This window comes from Aythya ferina, assembly GCF_964211825.1.
Source record: "Aythya ferina genome assembly, chromosome: Z".
Taxonomy (NCBI): Eukaryota; Metazoa; Chordata; class Aves; order Anseriformes; family Anatidae; genus Aythya; species Aythya ferina.
The window spans coordinates 35,772,206-35,788,654 of NC_140299.1; the positions used below are offsets into that span (position 1 = coordinate 35,772,206).

The window sequence follows — 16,449 nt, forward strand, 5'->3', positions numbered from 1 at the left end:
CCTCTTCCTGTTTTTTTTTTTTTTTTTTTTTTTTTTTTATAGACTCTTTACAAAAGTATGCGTAGTGTGCATGTGCATTCTACTCAGATTTTACAGAATAGGATTTTTACCCTTTTCAAGATTCATGGACAGAAAGTACTGTTCAGTTTTGCTTACCTAGAAGTCCTTTCCACATTGATCTGCTGTCTTTCTTCTTAAGCTCCTTTTTTTTATTATTATTATTTTTTTTACTGGGGGAAAGAAAACAGTTTCTTCCATTGTCCCGTTATACTGGCAAGAATTTTTAACCTATTTGACTTAAGCTTTCTGTAAGAAAAAAAAAAAAATGCTCTTGCACTCAGTGTCTTTAAAACTTACTTATTTTCATTACAATAATAAGCAACACTAACGTCCCTTTTCAAGGACCCTGATAAAAAAATGTGCAAAACTTTTTTAACAGTTTTTTTTTTTTTTTCTGTTTGATTTTCTTCTTAATTTGGCTTTCCAGTCTTTAACAAACTTAAATGACTCTGGAGGAAAACATTTGAAAAGGCAGCCAGCTACCTTTTGGACTTAGAGGAAGGCTTTCCCAACTGCAGCAGCTCCTGGACTAGCCCCCTGATATCTGTCCACAACAGCAACAGTATGTATTAGGAGATTGTGGTTAGTTCTGCTTATTTCTCCAAAGAGTCATCCTGCTGCAGTCTTACAACCTGTAATCCTTGGGAAGGAGTCAGTTTCCTCAGTGGGTTATACCTTCTTACGTATTCAGCTCTATTAGAAAATAGATTCTGTGCTTGGTTTTATTTTCCAGATAAAATTCCCTGGGACAAATGGGAGAAAAGTTTTATTGTTTGTTTGGATGTTTATTTTAGACTACCATGAGCCTGCTCTCTTAATTCCTTTTATCTGTATGCAGAGAAGTGTAGGAGTCTCCTGTTGGCCTTACCTGTGAATGCCAAAAGCTGCTGATGAGCAATGGCTGACTTATGGGATGTGTATTACTCTTGAGGCAGTGGTTTGCTAGAGGACTAACTACAATCCTTTGGCAATGGGTTAACCTAGGGTCAGTAACTCTCGAAGGAAGGAGCCATTTAAACTGATAACTGCAAGCAGAAAGTTTATGCTATGGTTCAGTCTATCTTTCTAAATTACCATTTCTTTAATGCACTGAGACACAAATGCACATGTGTACGTGTACCTTAGATTTGGAGCTGTGTGAGGGCTCCTGATGGTATCTTTAGAACTGCTGACAATTAAAAATGATGAGTACTAGGAAATTTTGTTCTAGCAAGAAGGTATATTTTGCAGAAGCCCTGCTTATATGCAGATGGTATGAGCATTTCGCCTATTCAAGTAACTTGATAAGTAAGCAAATGTTATAAAGAATTTCTTGCTGATGCATAGCTATAATCTAAAAGAAATCAGAAGTAATTCCTTTGGCAAAACTGATTCTGTAGTACATTTTTTATTATGCTACCTCTTTCTAAATTCCAAGTGGGTAAATATTTGAGTATTATGAAAATAATACTTTTGGTTACTCCTCCTTTATTATATTGTGATAAAATAGAATTCAGAACATTGGATAATATGGGAAGAGCCAATACTATAATTATGAGTCAAAGTCAGTACGTTTAAAAATGTATGGAATACCAGCATAAACAATCAAATGGATAGATTTGATCTCCTTCAATTTCTTACCCGTCCTTTTTTTAATATTGCCAAATGTGGCTGTGGCACAATCATAGTTCAAAAATATAAATGAAGAGTTGGTACATAAAACAGGATGCCATTCCCTGCTCCTCTTAGGTGCCTTTTTATATATGTGATGCAATGAAGAAGAATGACTTTTATCATGTTATCAGTAGTAAGCAAAACCTGTTGAGGTTGTTCTCAGGATATTATTAATACATCAATATTGGCTTACAGAGTTAAAACAAAGACATGATTCTTCTCCTCATCTGCCATGTTAGAAGATACTGGCAGCCTTCTAGGAAGTGCCAGTCAGATTCCTGCAGAGTTCAGGTGCTGATTCCTACTAGGTCAAGGACTTGTTGACTTCTCAGCTAGGAAGGTGTTGAAAGTTGTTCCCTGACCATATAACTTAGAACAGCAAAGCCCTTCCACAGTATTCTTCTGGATAAACTGGAAACCCATTGGCTTGGACAGGTACACTTTTTACTAGGTTAAAAACTGGCTGGACAGCCAAGCCCAGAGAATGGTGGTGAATGGAGTGAAATCCAGCAGGTGACCAGGCACCAGTGGTGATCCCCAGGGGTCGGTGTTGGGGCCCATCCTCTTTAATATCTTTATTGATGATTTGTACAAGGGAATTGAGTGCACTCTCAGCAAGTTTGCAGACGATGGGATGAGTTTCAACATGGCTAAGTGCCAGGCCCTGCACTTTGGCCACAACAACCCCATGAAGCGCTACAGGCCTGGAACAGAGTGGCTGGAAAGCTGTGCAGACGAAAAAGATCTGGGGGTGCTAATTGATGCTCGCCTGAACATGAGCCAGCCGTGTGCCCAGGTGGCTAACAAGGCCAATGGTATCCTGGCTTGTATCAGGAATAGTGTAGCCAGCAGGACCAGGGAGGTGATCATTCTCCTATTCTGGTGAGGCCGCACCTCAAGTACTGTGTTCAGCTTTGGGCTCCTCTCTACAAGAAGGACACTGAGGCCTTGGAACATGTCCAGACAAGGGCTACAAAGCTGGTGAAGGACCTGGAATTTACTTTTAAAAAGGCAAGAAATGGAAGAAAATATTTTTTCCCTTACAGCATTTATAACTGTTGTATGCTATATTTCTGTATTTGCTTGCTTAAGCAAAAACATACTTATTATGAAAAAGAGAGCTAGGAAACACCCCATTTTTCAAGTAAATATTGTCCTTAGGAGACTTGTGAAGCTGAAAGCATCCTCTGTGTTCTGTGTTACTGCTTTATAAAGCAGACAGTTGACTGTTTCTGTATTTTTGTAGATCTGTTCTTCTCACAGAGTTCCTAAGTGATGAATTTCCCTACTGAGAGAAGAGATGCTCAAATACTTGTTCTACCCATTATTATAATCTGAAACAGGAAAGATAATGAATCATAAAGTGAAAAGATAATTTTTCTGTTTTCTTAAAACTACTTAAGAGGAAAAAAAATGTTTGATATCATCCAAAAATTTTAAAGTATGCTACTCTTTTTTTTTTTTTAAAGTCAGCCTTGTAGTTGTATGTAATTGTAAAATATGAAATTTGTTGATCAATCCTAAAATAAATAAATAAATAAATGCCAAAAGCACAGTTATATGGAGATTTATACGAGACATCTAAAATATACATCATCTTCAAAATTGCCTACCTTAACTCTCAGTACTTCTACTAGCAAAGATGGAGGAGGCATGTACTAATGTTGAAAGAATTCTTTTCAGTATCTGTGCCTCGAGACTATAATCAGCTAGAAACACTTTACAGAGAAACTACCTTTCCACTGTAGAAATATCTTCAAAGATTCTGTCTCTCAGCTTCGGTTTATGCCTTGGATCTTTTCAGATGACATAAACACGATGCCCTTTGCTCAGCACTTGGTAAATCAAACACAAGTTTTTCAATGCCCTAAAAAAATCCCTTTTCAGTTAGTATCAAAACCTTAAGCGTTTCTTCTTTCCATTTTTTGATGTGTTAATCAAAAATGACCAAGCAAAAAACTGCAGCAAATCAGTGAATATATGCTCAAGATAATTATAGCAAATACTATCTTAATCTTCTAAGAGTTTTGAAAGCTGTTATTCACAGTATCTGAACTTTGATGCTGCTGTTCTGACTCTAGTTCTAGTAGGTTAGTATTCTTCATTACCACACACAGAGCTTATTTTTGATCCTTTGAGATGAAGGATTGCAGAGGCAATCCCTCTTTCACCCTCAGTAAGTGAGGGAGGCATCTCATGTCACTAGAATCCATGCAGCTGGATCACAGTTCTCTTCAAGTACCTAATCTGGTACAGGATGAAGCCCAGATGAAGATCCGTTTTGTCTTGACAGATACAGTTTTAAGAAAATGTACCAAAGGTTTTCAAACGATAACTGTAAATTCCACTAGACACGAGCTAACAGTATCTTCTTAAAGTGAGGTGATTGTGTAAATGAAAGGGTCAAAAGTACTTCTCTCCCCTCCCCCCCGTTCCTTTTTTTCAAGTTGAATCATTTCTTTGAGTGTTGCATTATACTTGACTTCAGTTACCTTGAATTCCTCAAAGTCCCATCTTGTTCCTCAGAAAGTTTCTCACTTGACCCTTCTTTGATGCTTCCTCCAACTGATCATATTCACTTGTTCCTGGGGAAAGTTGCAATCATACTACCTCTGCAAAGAAGACCAGATTACATCCTTTCCTCTTTTTTTCTTGAGCTGCTCTCTTTTAACAAAATATGCAGGCTATAGTATTCTTTTTGTGAATTGTAGACAACTGAACTAGGTTGGACAGATGCTTTTTTTATATATACAAATACTAGCTAGAGTAGTGTGTCAAGAAATATTCACATGTGTAAGAGCACATTTTACTGCTGAGTTGGGAACAACAAAAAAAAAGGAAGGGCTAACTGCTTCTGTATGTGGTTCATGTTGCAGGTATTGCACTGCTTTTTATCTTGAAATGTAAAAAGATTTATGAATAATAAAAAATAAATAGTTGAATGTAGACAGTTGTGTTATAAAGAGACAGCAATTAGTATTTTCCTGTGTCATCTTCTGAATTTGTAAAATTAATGTGGTATTCACCAAAACCATACAGATTATACATTATTTTTTTGTTAGCACTGTATTTGTCTTAAAGTTTTGGAGCAGATAAGGCTTGAAGGTGTCATGCTGTAGTACATTTATTTTTTAGAAAGAAAAGATTGAGTAAGAATCAGTATAGAATATGTTCTTAGATTACTTAAATTCTTAGCTCAATGCTAACTTTGCTGGCCTTGAGTAGCATTATCTCTGCATTGAAGAATTACGAAGTTTATGAAAGAAAGATTTTAGTACTTCAGAGATTAAATAAACCAAGCAAACAGTTCACTAGCTAATAAGGATAGGATAGGAAAGTAATTAGATCAGAAATTGAAGGTGTATCTGCATAAGCTTCCTTCGATTTAAGAAATATTTAGCTCAGGATGCAGGTAGCAGTCCCACTAGTGGATGTAATTATTTCAGTTTGTTACACAGTGATGTGTACATGTATCATTATCTACATGGAAGACATCTTCTGTATGTGCTGTTGCATGGAGGAATATGTTCTCTTAGATGGGGAGGCCACAAAGAGATGAGTCCTGCTGTCTATGTACATCCTTTTGTACCAAGAAAGTGTCTGTATCAAATGGACTCTTTTAAGGATAGATGGAAGCTGGTGCTGTTAGTGGGAGGTCACAAAAGATAAGGAAGGCTTTCTAAAGATATTGTATGTACTACTTGTTGACTGGCTTATTAAGCAACAGAATGAAGAAATGATATGCAAGGACGTCTATGCTACTGCTAGAAGCCAAAAAATCAGCTGGACTTTTTGGCATCAGGTGACAATCCTGAGACATTAGGTATCTTGGAGACCTGGAAGAAGGAATGTAATCTGTGGGATACAGTGTTGCCCAGGAATGTTGTAGTCCCTCTTTGCAGCAACGACAGAGTAGGATTACATGGTTAGAGACTGGTACAGTATAAAAAGGATTTTTTAAGTGTAGTATTGTACAACTGTTACAGAAAAATGGCAGCAGTATGTATTTTTTTGAATGAAAGTCCTATATTCTAATAGTAAGTAAGTCATAGTAAGATTGAAGATGACACAAAGGCATGCTGTAGACTCATACTCAACTAGTTGCTCAGACCTAGAGGTCTTTGAGGCTGTACTGTTGCACTGGGTTGTTCTGGCAGGAGTTTGCCTTTGGTGAGCTTCATAAGGTTCCCTTCAGCCCATTTTTTCTGCCTGTTGAGGTCTTCCTGAACAGCAGCTGTCCAGCCCTCAGTTGCTCCTCTAAGCTGTAGATCATCTGTGAACTTGCTGGGAGGTACCCTAACCCATCATTTAGGTTTTTCGTAAAGACGTTAAAAAGTTCTAGCTCTGGTATGGATCCCTGTGAGTGATACTTTTGATCATAACCCTTTGAGCCTGGCAGTCCAGAAAATTTTCCAGCAATCTCACCTATTTTGCAATTCTACATCTCAGTTGTTTAACAGTAAGGAGGTGCGAGGTGGGAGGCTCTCTCAGAGGCCTGGACAAATTCAATGAATGCAGGGTACCTGCTTTCCTTTTATTCTCAAAGCTAGTCATCTCTTTCTAGATGGCAGTCAAGTTAGTCAAGCAAGATTTTTCTTTGGTAAATCCATACTGTCTATTTTGAATCATCTTCCTGACAATCATGTGGCTAGAAACATTGAAACATTTTCCAGGATGATTTGATTTGTAACTTTCCTAGGAGCAGAGGTGAGGCCTGTAGCTCCCCATATCCGGTCCTTAGTGAAGGTGGGTTCAAGGACCGGATGTAGCTCCCCATATCCGGTCATTAGTGAAGGTGGGTTCAAGGTTTGCCTCTTACATATATATATATATGTATATATATTTAAATTATATTTAAATACTAGCAGAAGAGAGCAGACCAAATCAAGTGAGCTGCCAGTATTCACTTTCCAGAAAGAGAACCACACAAAAATGAAGCAAATAGACATGTCTTCCCCCCCATACCAAGATAGAAAGCCTATAGACAATTGGAGACTGCTAAGAAAGGTACTAAATTGGAAACCCAGCTAAAATATGTATTGCAATTTTTTTTTTTAAGAGTTAATAAAAACAATCAACCAAACTAAAAACAAATCAGCTCAACTGGGTAGCTTATGTGGACCACATAGAAAAGAAAAAAAAAAAAAAACACAACACAACATTTAAAGCTTAAGCTTGTTTTGGTGCAAACAGGAAAACCAATAAAAAATGTCAGTTTAAAGGCAAGAAGAAAGATGAGAAAGCTAAAAGAATTCTTCAAGAGTGTTTTTTAAGGATGCCTAAACTACGTCAGTGTAATTCTGTTTAAATGATGTGAAAAATAAGCCAATTAGGAAACTTTTAGGTTTGCTTAATGGTAACAGTGTAAAAGGATACACTAGGATTACAAGGCCATAAAAGAGCATGTCAGTGAATCTTTTTGTCAGCCTTCTCTAATGAAGATGCTAGGAAAATGTCAACAGCCCCTCTGTTCTTTCTAGTAGATAGACCAGAAGTGTTAGATTTGTTTGAAATAACCATACAGCAATAATGAGGCCAAGTAGATAAGCCAGTTGTTAATGTCTTGATGGTAATATCTTCACACCCAGTGAGTATGAGGAAGTTCAAGTATGAAATTACTGAACTGGAACCTCATTGTAAACAGCCACTGTGCCAGTGGACTGGCATGTTGCCACTGTTAAATCCCATCTACAAAAAGAGCTCCAGAGGGAGCTCCAGACCAGTAAGCCTGACTGCTTCCATACTTGGGAACATGGCAGTCTGTCCTTAAAATGAGAGGGAAGGAGAGGGAGAGAGATCAATGAACACAGATCAACTCAATTTTGTTGGGAAGGACCTAGTGTGACTTCTGTAAAGGGAAACTCTGTTTTCTTAACCTACTGGAATTGCAGAAAGGTGACAGTAACCACATAGATAAAATCTAACCTGTATTTTCTAAAAGCCTTTGACAAGGCTACACATGAAAGGCTATAAAGAAATCACATTTCTGTGGGATTGGAGGAGATACTTTTAGCAACAGAGAGCCAGTTAAAGCAGAGAAAAAAAAAAGGAAGTGCTTAGGTGCCATTTTCAGTATGGAAAAATGGGGATCAGACTATAGAAATAGTTAGGCTTCTGCACTCTCCTGAAGTAACATCTGCTTTTGCCTCTGCTGGAGACAGAGCACTGGTGGTGGATGGATCCAGCCCTGGTCAAATGACTCAGTTGGGCATTTCACAGAATCACAGAATCACAAAAATGTAGAGGTTGAAAGGGGCCTCAAGAGATCATTAGGTCCAATCCCCCTGCCAAGGTTCCCTAGAGCAGGTTGCCCAAGTAGGCAAAAAACAAAAGGAGAAGGAGACTCCACAACCTCCCTGGGCAGCCTGTCCCAGTGCTCCGTCACCCTCACTGTGAAGAAGTTCTTTTGCATGTTGGTGCGGAACTTTCTGTGATCCATTTTGTGGCCATTGCCCCTTGTCCTGTCCCCACAAACCACTGAAAAGAGAGGTTGGCCAAATCCCTTTGTCTCCCACACTTTGGGCTGAGGTCAACTGTATGAAGTTCAACAAGGCCAAGTGCCGGGTCCTGCACCTGGGGTGCAATAACCCCAAGCAGAGCTACAGCCTGGGAGATGAGTGGTTGGAAAGCTGCCTGGCGGAGAAGGACCTGGGAGTATTGGTTGATAGTCGGCTGAATATGAGCCAGCAGTGTGCTCAGGTAGCCAAGAAGGCCAACAGCATCCTGGCTTGCATAAGAAGCAGTGTGGCCAGCAGGGCTAGGGAGGTGATCGTCCCCCTGTACTCGGCTCTGGTGAGGCCGCACCTCGAGTACTGTGTTCAGTTTTGGGCCCCTCGCTACAAGAAGGACATGGAGGTGCTTGAGCGGGTGCAGAGAAGGGCGACGAAGCTGGTGAGGGGCCTGGAGAACAAGTCCTACGAGGAGCGGCTGAGGGAGCTGGGCTTGTTCAGCCTGGAGAAAAGGAGGCTCAGGGGCAACCTTATTGCTCTCTACAGGTACCTTAAAGGAGGCTGTAGCGAGGTGGGGGTTGGTCTGTTTTTCCATGTGCCTGGTGACAGGACGAGGGGGAATGGCCTGAAGTTGCGCCAGGGGAGTTTTAGGTTGGATGTTAGGAAGAACTTCTTTACCTAAAGGGTTGTTAGGCATTGGAACAGGCTGCCCAGGGAAGTGGTGGAGTCACCATCCCTGGAGGTCTTTAAAAGACGTTTAGATGTTGAATTTAGTGATATGGTTTAGTGGAGGACTTGTTAGTGTTAGGTCAGAGGTTGGACTCGATGATCTTGAGGTCTCTTCCAACCTAGATGATTCTGTGATAGAGAAGATGCTCCAGGCCCTGTATCATCTTAGTGGCCCTCTACTTGACTCTTTCTAGGAGATCCCTGTCTTTTTTTGTACTGGGGAGCCCAGAACTGGACACAATACTCCAGGTGAGGCCTGACCAGGGCAGAGTAGAGGAGGATCACCTTCCTTGACCTGCTGGCCACACTCCTTCTAAGGCACGCCAGGATCGCATTGGCCCTCTTGGCCACCAGGGCACACTGCTGGCTCATGGCCAACCTGTCATCCACCATGACCCCCATGTCCATCTCTCCAGCAGGTTGTCCCCCAGCCTGTACTGATACTTCGGGTTGTTCCTTCCCAGGTGCAGGACTCTACACTTGCTCTTATTAAATCTCACTCGGTTTCTTCCTGCCCATCTCTCCATCCAGTCCAGGTCTCGCTAAATGGCAGCACAGCCTTCTGGCATGTCAGCCACTCCTCCCAGCTTTGTGTCATCAGCGTACCTGCTGATGGCACACTATTCCCTCATCAAGGTCGTCGATGAAGATGTTGAACAAGACTGGACCCAGCACTGACCCCTGGGGAGCACCGCTAGTCAGAGGCCTCCAGCCGGACTCTGCGCCGCCAATCACCACCCTCTGAGCTCGGCCAGTCAGCCAGTTCTCAACCCACCTTACTGTCCACTCCTCTATCCCACACTTTCTCAGCTTTGCTATCAGGATGTCATGAGAGACAGTATTGAAAGCCTTGCTAAAGTCAAGGTAGATGACATCCACTGCTCCCCCCTCATCTACCCAGCTGGTGATGCCATCATAGAAGGCAACGAGGTTGGTCGAGCACGACTTCTCCTTGGTGAATCCATGCTGACTGCTCCTCATAATCTTCTTCTCTTCCAATTGCTTGGAGATGGCATCCAGAACAAGTCCCAACACCTTTATAGGAACAGAGGTGAGACTGACTGGTCTGTAGTTTCCCAGATCCTCTTTCTTGCCCTTCTTGAAGACTGGAGTGACAATGGCTATCCTCCAGTCTTCCGGCACCTCTCTTGTCCCATCAGGACCCATGGATGGCCCATGGGCCCATTTCTAACATTCATGCAAGCCATTCAATGACTTATATGGACTGGATCCTGTATTATACCATGCAATTTCTTCTCTAGGCTAGTCTGAAATATTTCCAGCTGAGATATACCGTAACTTTTGTGGAAGTCTGTTTCACAGACAAATGAATTTAATTAGAAGTGCTTCAAATATTCACAGAATAAACTTATGCCTTTACTTATTTCAGATTATTTCTTTGCTTCCAGCTCTCTTATCACTCTAAAAATTTTTGTATATGTTTACTATTTTAAAAAATCTTTTACAAGTATTGTTTGTTCTTCTGGGCTGCAAGCATGCACTGCTGGCTCATGTCGAGCTTTTTGTCCACCAGAACCCCCAGGTCCTTCTCTGCAGGGCTGCTCTCAGTGAGTTCTTCTCCCAGTCTGTGCTCATGTCTGGGATTGCCCCGACCCAGGGGCAGCACCTTGCACTTGGACTTGTTGAACCTCATGTAGTTCACATGGGCCCACTTCTCTGGCCTGTCCAGGTCCCTTTGGATGGCATCTCTTCCTTCTTTGGTATCAACCACACGACTCAGCTTGGTGTCATCTGTAAACTTGCTGAGAGTGCACTCCCAGCAAGTGAGTGCACTCCCAGCAAGTGAGACAGATCCCGCTGTCTATGTCATTGATGAATACATTAAACAGCACTGGTCCCAAGACAGACCCCTGAGGGACACCCGTTGTCACCAGCCTCCACCAGCCTCCTGTTCTCTGTACATAGAGAACATACAATATTAAATATAGTCTTTAATTATATATGCAATGTGTTTACAAGTCTGTAGCTTGCCATTCAGTTCACAAGGTGAGTAGCTTGCAATGAGAAGCAGTTAGTGTAAGGGTAAAGGCCACTGTGGTCATTTATTACAATGTTAATGATGACTGAGGCATGGAGAATGAGTGAAGAGCAAAGAAAGTCAACCTGTGAAGCTGAGTGATCCTCAAAATAGCTGTAGTCATGTGTCATGCAAAGCAAGTTACTTTATTTTTGTGTGTGTGTTTCTCATTTTCTTTGTATTTATGATGATTTCCAAGTGAGACTGGGGGATGTGAATTGCAGTACCTAGATTTACAGCTGAGAGAAGCGTTAAACATATAAAGTGCTTTAAAAAACAGAAGACTCATTTTTAAACCCATTCCTGAAGTTAGCAGGTATTTTGTCCTGATTTTCTTTTGTCTCATCTCAGAGGGATTTTGTAAAGAAAATTAATCTCTTATGAAGCATTTAGTTGCTGCTGTTTTGAGTACACCAAAAAAAGGCTGTGAGGAGATCAGCAATCCAGCCTTCAGAGCAGACCTACAATAATGTGTATGTGTACAGGATATGAGGTTATATTTTAAGTACATTCTGCATATTAAATGACTGCTATCTGTTCTGTAGGATCCTAACCTAAAAAAGGTCATGTCTTATTGCTAAAATAGTCTACAACTATGTGTTTAAAGATTAGGTCAGAAAACACAAATATAAATGAGCCATTCGAAGTAATATGGTTAATTCTAGCATTTCCCAATTTGACTTTGAAGCTTTAGCATTGTTATCCTGGCAACTTTTATATATAAGTAATTTTATAAAACATTAAACACCACTTCAGTAATTCATGTGATTTGCAGTACAGACCTTTTCTGGACAAAGAGGAATGGTAAGATTTATCCGTATAAGGTGGACTGTGCTTTCCCCTGAGGCTTACCATTTACTCCTCCACAAACAGGATTCCATGTTTTTAGCTCTGGTATTTCCTTACCTAAAAAGGACTAGCTGAAAATTTTAGTGTATGTTACCACCTACATTACATCTGAATTTTATAAATTCAGGTTTATAAGTTTTAATGAGCTATTGTACCAATGGCTCTTTATGTTTGAAGTATGCTGGGTGTCATCAAATTAGAAGAGTTCCTGGGTGTTGACAACTTCTTCCCCTCAATATATTTACGTGGTTTTGGTTTAATTTTGTTTTAATAGTCTCAGTGGCAGATATATGGTTGTTTCATCATTCTTACTTTTTTTCTGTTTACTCTTTTGAAGACTAAATCTTGAAGAGGAATTAGATCAGATGAAGGTACACCAATCTATGGGTAAGTTTAGAATACAGGAGTTCAACTATGTTTGCAACAAGAAACAGGTATTTTATATGTATATACATAGGCTAATAGAAATACTAGTCTTAAGGTTATTTTCGCTCCAAATGTGTTTTTTTTTTTTCCTTTTCTTGAACGTGCATTTTCTATTTGTAAATACATAGTCTTATTTAAAAGTATGCTTTCCCTCAGGTCTCCCATATGCCTATGAAATCAATAATTTTTACATATAGGCATAAACTGTTAAATTTATTTTGTGTGTGTGCAGAACATATAAAATTATTTTTTTTATGTTTAAAATATCTGTGTATATATATGTATGTGTGTGTAAAATCTAAAACGTGTTTATTTGTTTATGAAGCTTTCACCAGAATCTGAAATGTGTTTTGCAGTACAACGATACAGAAATTTCATGCTCATTCAGACTTCTTTTTTAATACTAGTCTCACAAAGTATGTGGATTTGAAATGAAATTAGAATGGTGGAAATCTTATAAGAATTGTTCATGGATAACTTCTGTTATAACTTAATAAACTGTACAGTAGTTGATGGTTCGGTGAAGGTTGTTCTTTCCTAGTCAGATAGGTAGTATATTACCACAGATTCTTTGTCATTCTGATTCGGTGTATTATTTGCTGTTCTTGAATGCTTTGGGAGAAGTGTTCAACAATGCATAGTTACAGTTCAACTGGGTATGTGGTGAATTCCTTTTGCACAATTCAAAAGGAGAGAGTAAAAGTTTTGGGGAAGTACTATACTAAAGAGCCATGATTTGGAAATAAAGCCTCACCATTCTTGATCTCATTTTTCTGCAGTTTTCTGTTTCATTATTTTTTATAACGTCAGGCAATTGAATGTACAAAAATATTTTTTCCCTTTATTTTTATTTTTTTTATAAATCATATAAGATTTAGTGGAAATCTTCAGCTGCTAATGATGGAACGTCATTGTTTTCTTTTGTGTTACTTCATATATGTTACTTTCACAGCCCCAGATAGAGCTTAAGGAACCTAGTGAAGGTTTCAAATGCCAACTTTAAAAATCTCTGTTTTGTTTTTGCCAGTTTAGTCAGTCTTTGCACAGAGAGAAGTGGAAAGGCAACCAGCAGCGAGAAAGACTTGAGGGCCTGCTGAGCAATAACCATGTGTTTCCAAAAAACAGTCAGATCCCAGAAACTGCCAGCTCTTGACATGTTTAGTGCTTTAGCAGCTAGTCTTTTTTTTTTTTTTTCCTTATCTTTCTAGATTAAAATATATCCTTATTCATTGTTGTTTGTTGTATCATTTAGATGAACTGGATTTTTCTTTTGCTAAGTTACAAAATCATGTCTGATGATATGCATTAAGCAACATGTTTTCCTAGTACTCAAGGCTGAGTTGATTCCATTCATTTCCAAACTTTTACCAACTGAGGTATAAAAGAATACTTACTCATCCAGTCTGTAAAAAGTAATTTCCATGTTGTTCCTTTTGCAAATGCTAGGATATTGCAGTGCTGTAGACACTTTCATCAGTTGATTGACATTTTCTGGAAGAATATGCTAAAAAGACTGAGGCTGGATGGCTGTCTTAGAGCATAAATGAGTGTTTTTGAGAAATTCTTGGTCATGAACGAAAAAGGTCCATATACCCTCTGTCCTAAAATGGGTTTTAAGTCCCTTCATCTTCCTGAATGAAAGTAAAATGTCCTAACTGTTATCTGGCATTTGCTGAGAGACCAAACTTGATATAGCCTGAATACACTTGTTTGCAGCCTGGGAATGTATGTTTTCTTTTCTAAAAGGAAACCTGACAAGAAATTGCCCAGCTTATAAACGATGATGGAATTCACCTCCACCTTAGCAGCTACCTGTTTCCATCAGACATTCTAACATCAAGGAGTAAATTCTGGAAAAAGCAACTGAGCTTCTTTGGATTAAAAATGTTAGGGACTATTGTTTTACTTGATTGGATATCAGTTGTATTTGTCAGGAGGTGATGGATACCTTTGTTGCATTTTGTACCATTTTCAAACCCTACTGGCCAAGAATGAAAGTTGGGGAAAATGAAAGTACTCTTGTCATTCCCAGTTTCTGCCTGTTCTAACTCAGTTGTCTGAGTTGTCTATTTTGCTGATGTGAATTATTTTTCAATATTCATGAAATCCAAATATTTGCCTCACTGTTCACATAATTATACATGCATGATTGTAGAGAATGTGTTGGCATTGACTCATGCCCGTTCCTCCAAAAGCAGGAAAATAGGTCCATCTATTCCCATTCAGAAAAATAGCTATCACCTTATTAAAAGTGGGTAAGCTGTTGTCCCTTTGTCTCTTTAGGGAGGTGGTTCAAAGACTTCTTTCATTTTGAGAGTCCTTCTCAATCTGCTGTGTTCCCAGTTTATAAGTGAGAACAGTTTCTCATCTTCTGATCTTCACAATGATCTTTCTGTGAGGACAGGACAAGGGGCAATGGCCACAAAATGGATCATAGGAAGTTCAGCATCATCACACGATGGTGCTGAAAAGAACTTCTTCATAGTGAGGGTGACAGAGCATGGGAACAACCCAAGGAGGTTGTGGATTCTCCTTCTCTGGAGATATTCAAGGCCCGTCTGGATGCCTACCTGGGCAACCTGCTTTAGGGAACCTGCTTTGGCAGCGGGGTTGGACCTGATGATCTCCTGAGGTCCCTTCCAAACCCTACAATTCTGTGATTCTGTGAAATCAGTAACACAGTGGCTTTTCTGCCTTGGTGCATTCTTGAGTCTAGAATCTCATTCCGTTGCGAGTTTACGTAGGTGTTCTATGACTGACACCACTCTGTTAAAAAAAAAATAATAATCTGGTAGCTTTTTTTTTTTTCTCTGTAAAAGGAGTTTGTGCAAGTACCATCTTGGCAGCCATGCCAAGGTACTTGATGAACAGTTTTGGTGACTATTAATTAGAAATGAAGTGTTTTGTTGCACAGTTGTTTATTTTGTTTTGGTGGGACCTAAGTTTACCTATGTAAGGCCATCATAATTCGCTGACTGGAGATTGTGGGTTTTATGACTTGTGGGGTCTATCCCATGAGGGATAACTTGGTATTTTTTCTAGTAGGAATATGGTAGGTAGATCCTATATCTTACTGAACAGACCAACGTGATGAATCTTCCTGCTGCCTTAGACAGGCACCGAATTATAAGCAATACAGTTTCATTGCCTCCCTAACCATTTCCTGTGAACAATTACATATCAATTAGAAGGAGGGGGGGGGGAGGGGCGGAGGAGGGAGAGGAGAGAGGAGGGAGGTGAGGAAAGGGTTGAATAGGGCATTTATTTTCTGCTTAATATAAAGGGTTATGCATCAGTGACCTTTGCCTTTTTTTTTTTTTAATTATTTATTTTGCTTTTGAATTCTATGTTAATACTGAATATGTGCATTTTTTTCTATTTTGAAGTAGTATTCTTTATTCTCCTGCATATAATATGTTTATTTATAGATAGAGTTGTAAATTTTATTTTAATACATCCACATAATAAACATAACACCTTGTGTGCTTTGATCAGTTTCTTTGACTATGGGAAATCTTTTTTTTTATTATTTTTTTTCCACTGGATTATAGTAAATGCTGATATAAAAGCTACAGCAGACATTCAAATGAGTGAATATTTAGAAAAAGATGAAAAGCATGTTCATATTATCTTTGTGTGTTACTTAAAGAATGTTGTAAATGTATGCAGTACCACTGTGCTGGGGGACTGTAGTCTGAAATAACATGGGAACTAACATATTAATATCAAGGTAAAGGTACATATTCCCCAGATGCATAGTTTTACCTTTTTCAGCTTTTATTATCTTTAGAATAGTGCTCCATTTATTTCATGAATACAGAAGTATTAATTGGCCATGACATGTTCCAAAGACAAAAGAAAGGTCTAATTCACTCTAACAAACTTGTTAGTCACTGTTTATATCAAGAGGATTGTGAATCTACAGAGAGTAACACTGTTTTCTTCTACACTTCCTTTGTTTATAAATCAAAAGTTTTTAAGTGACCTGCAGTGTCTGCTGGTAGTTTGAAATGATACTTCTAAAGCAGACCTTCACCATGTGGCACAGATACTTATCCCTTAAGATTAATTCTTAAAGTTAATTTGGGGGGAAGAAGAGAAACATGAATACTATGGTGCTTTTACAGTGTTGTGTTTTTTGTTGTTGTTATTGTTGTTGTTCTTGAATGTTTTTAATATTCTAATTAAAAAGGTCCTTCTGAGGTGTGTAATTGCTCTTTTCTGTAAGCAGTGAGAAATTTGTGA

General features: G+C 39.1%; 1 protein-coding gene across 7 annotated transcripts in view; it reads left to right on the top strand.

The window, feature by feature from the left end:
- CNTLN (centlein) overlaps positions 1 to 16,449 on the top strand; it is a 202,876-nt gene that overhangs the window by 112,392 nt on the left and 74,035 nt on the right. For all 7 annotated transcript variants that reach the window (XM_084504846.1, XM_084504849.1, XM_084504851.1 and 4 more), the window contains one exon: positions 12,116 to 12,165. In XM_084504846.1, the coding sequence (XP_084360972.1) occupies positions 12,116 to 12,165 (50 nt within the window). The remainder of the gene's footprint in view (positions 1 to 12,115; positions 12,166 to 16,449) is intronic.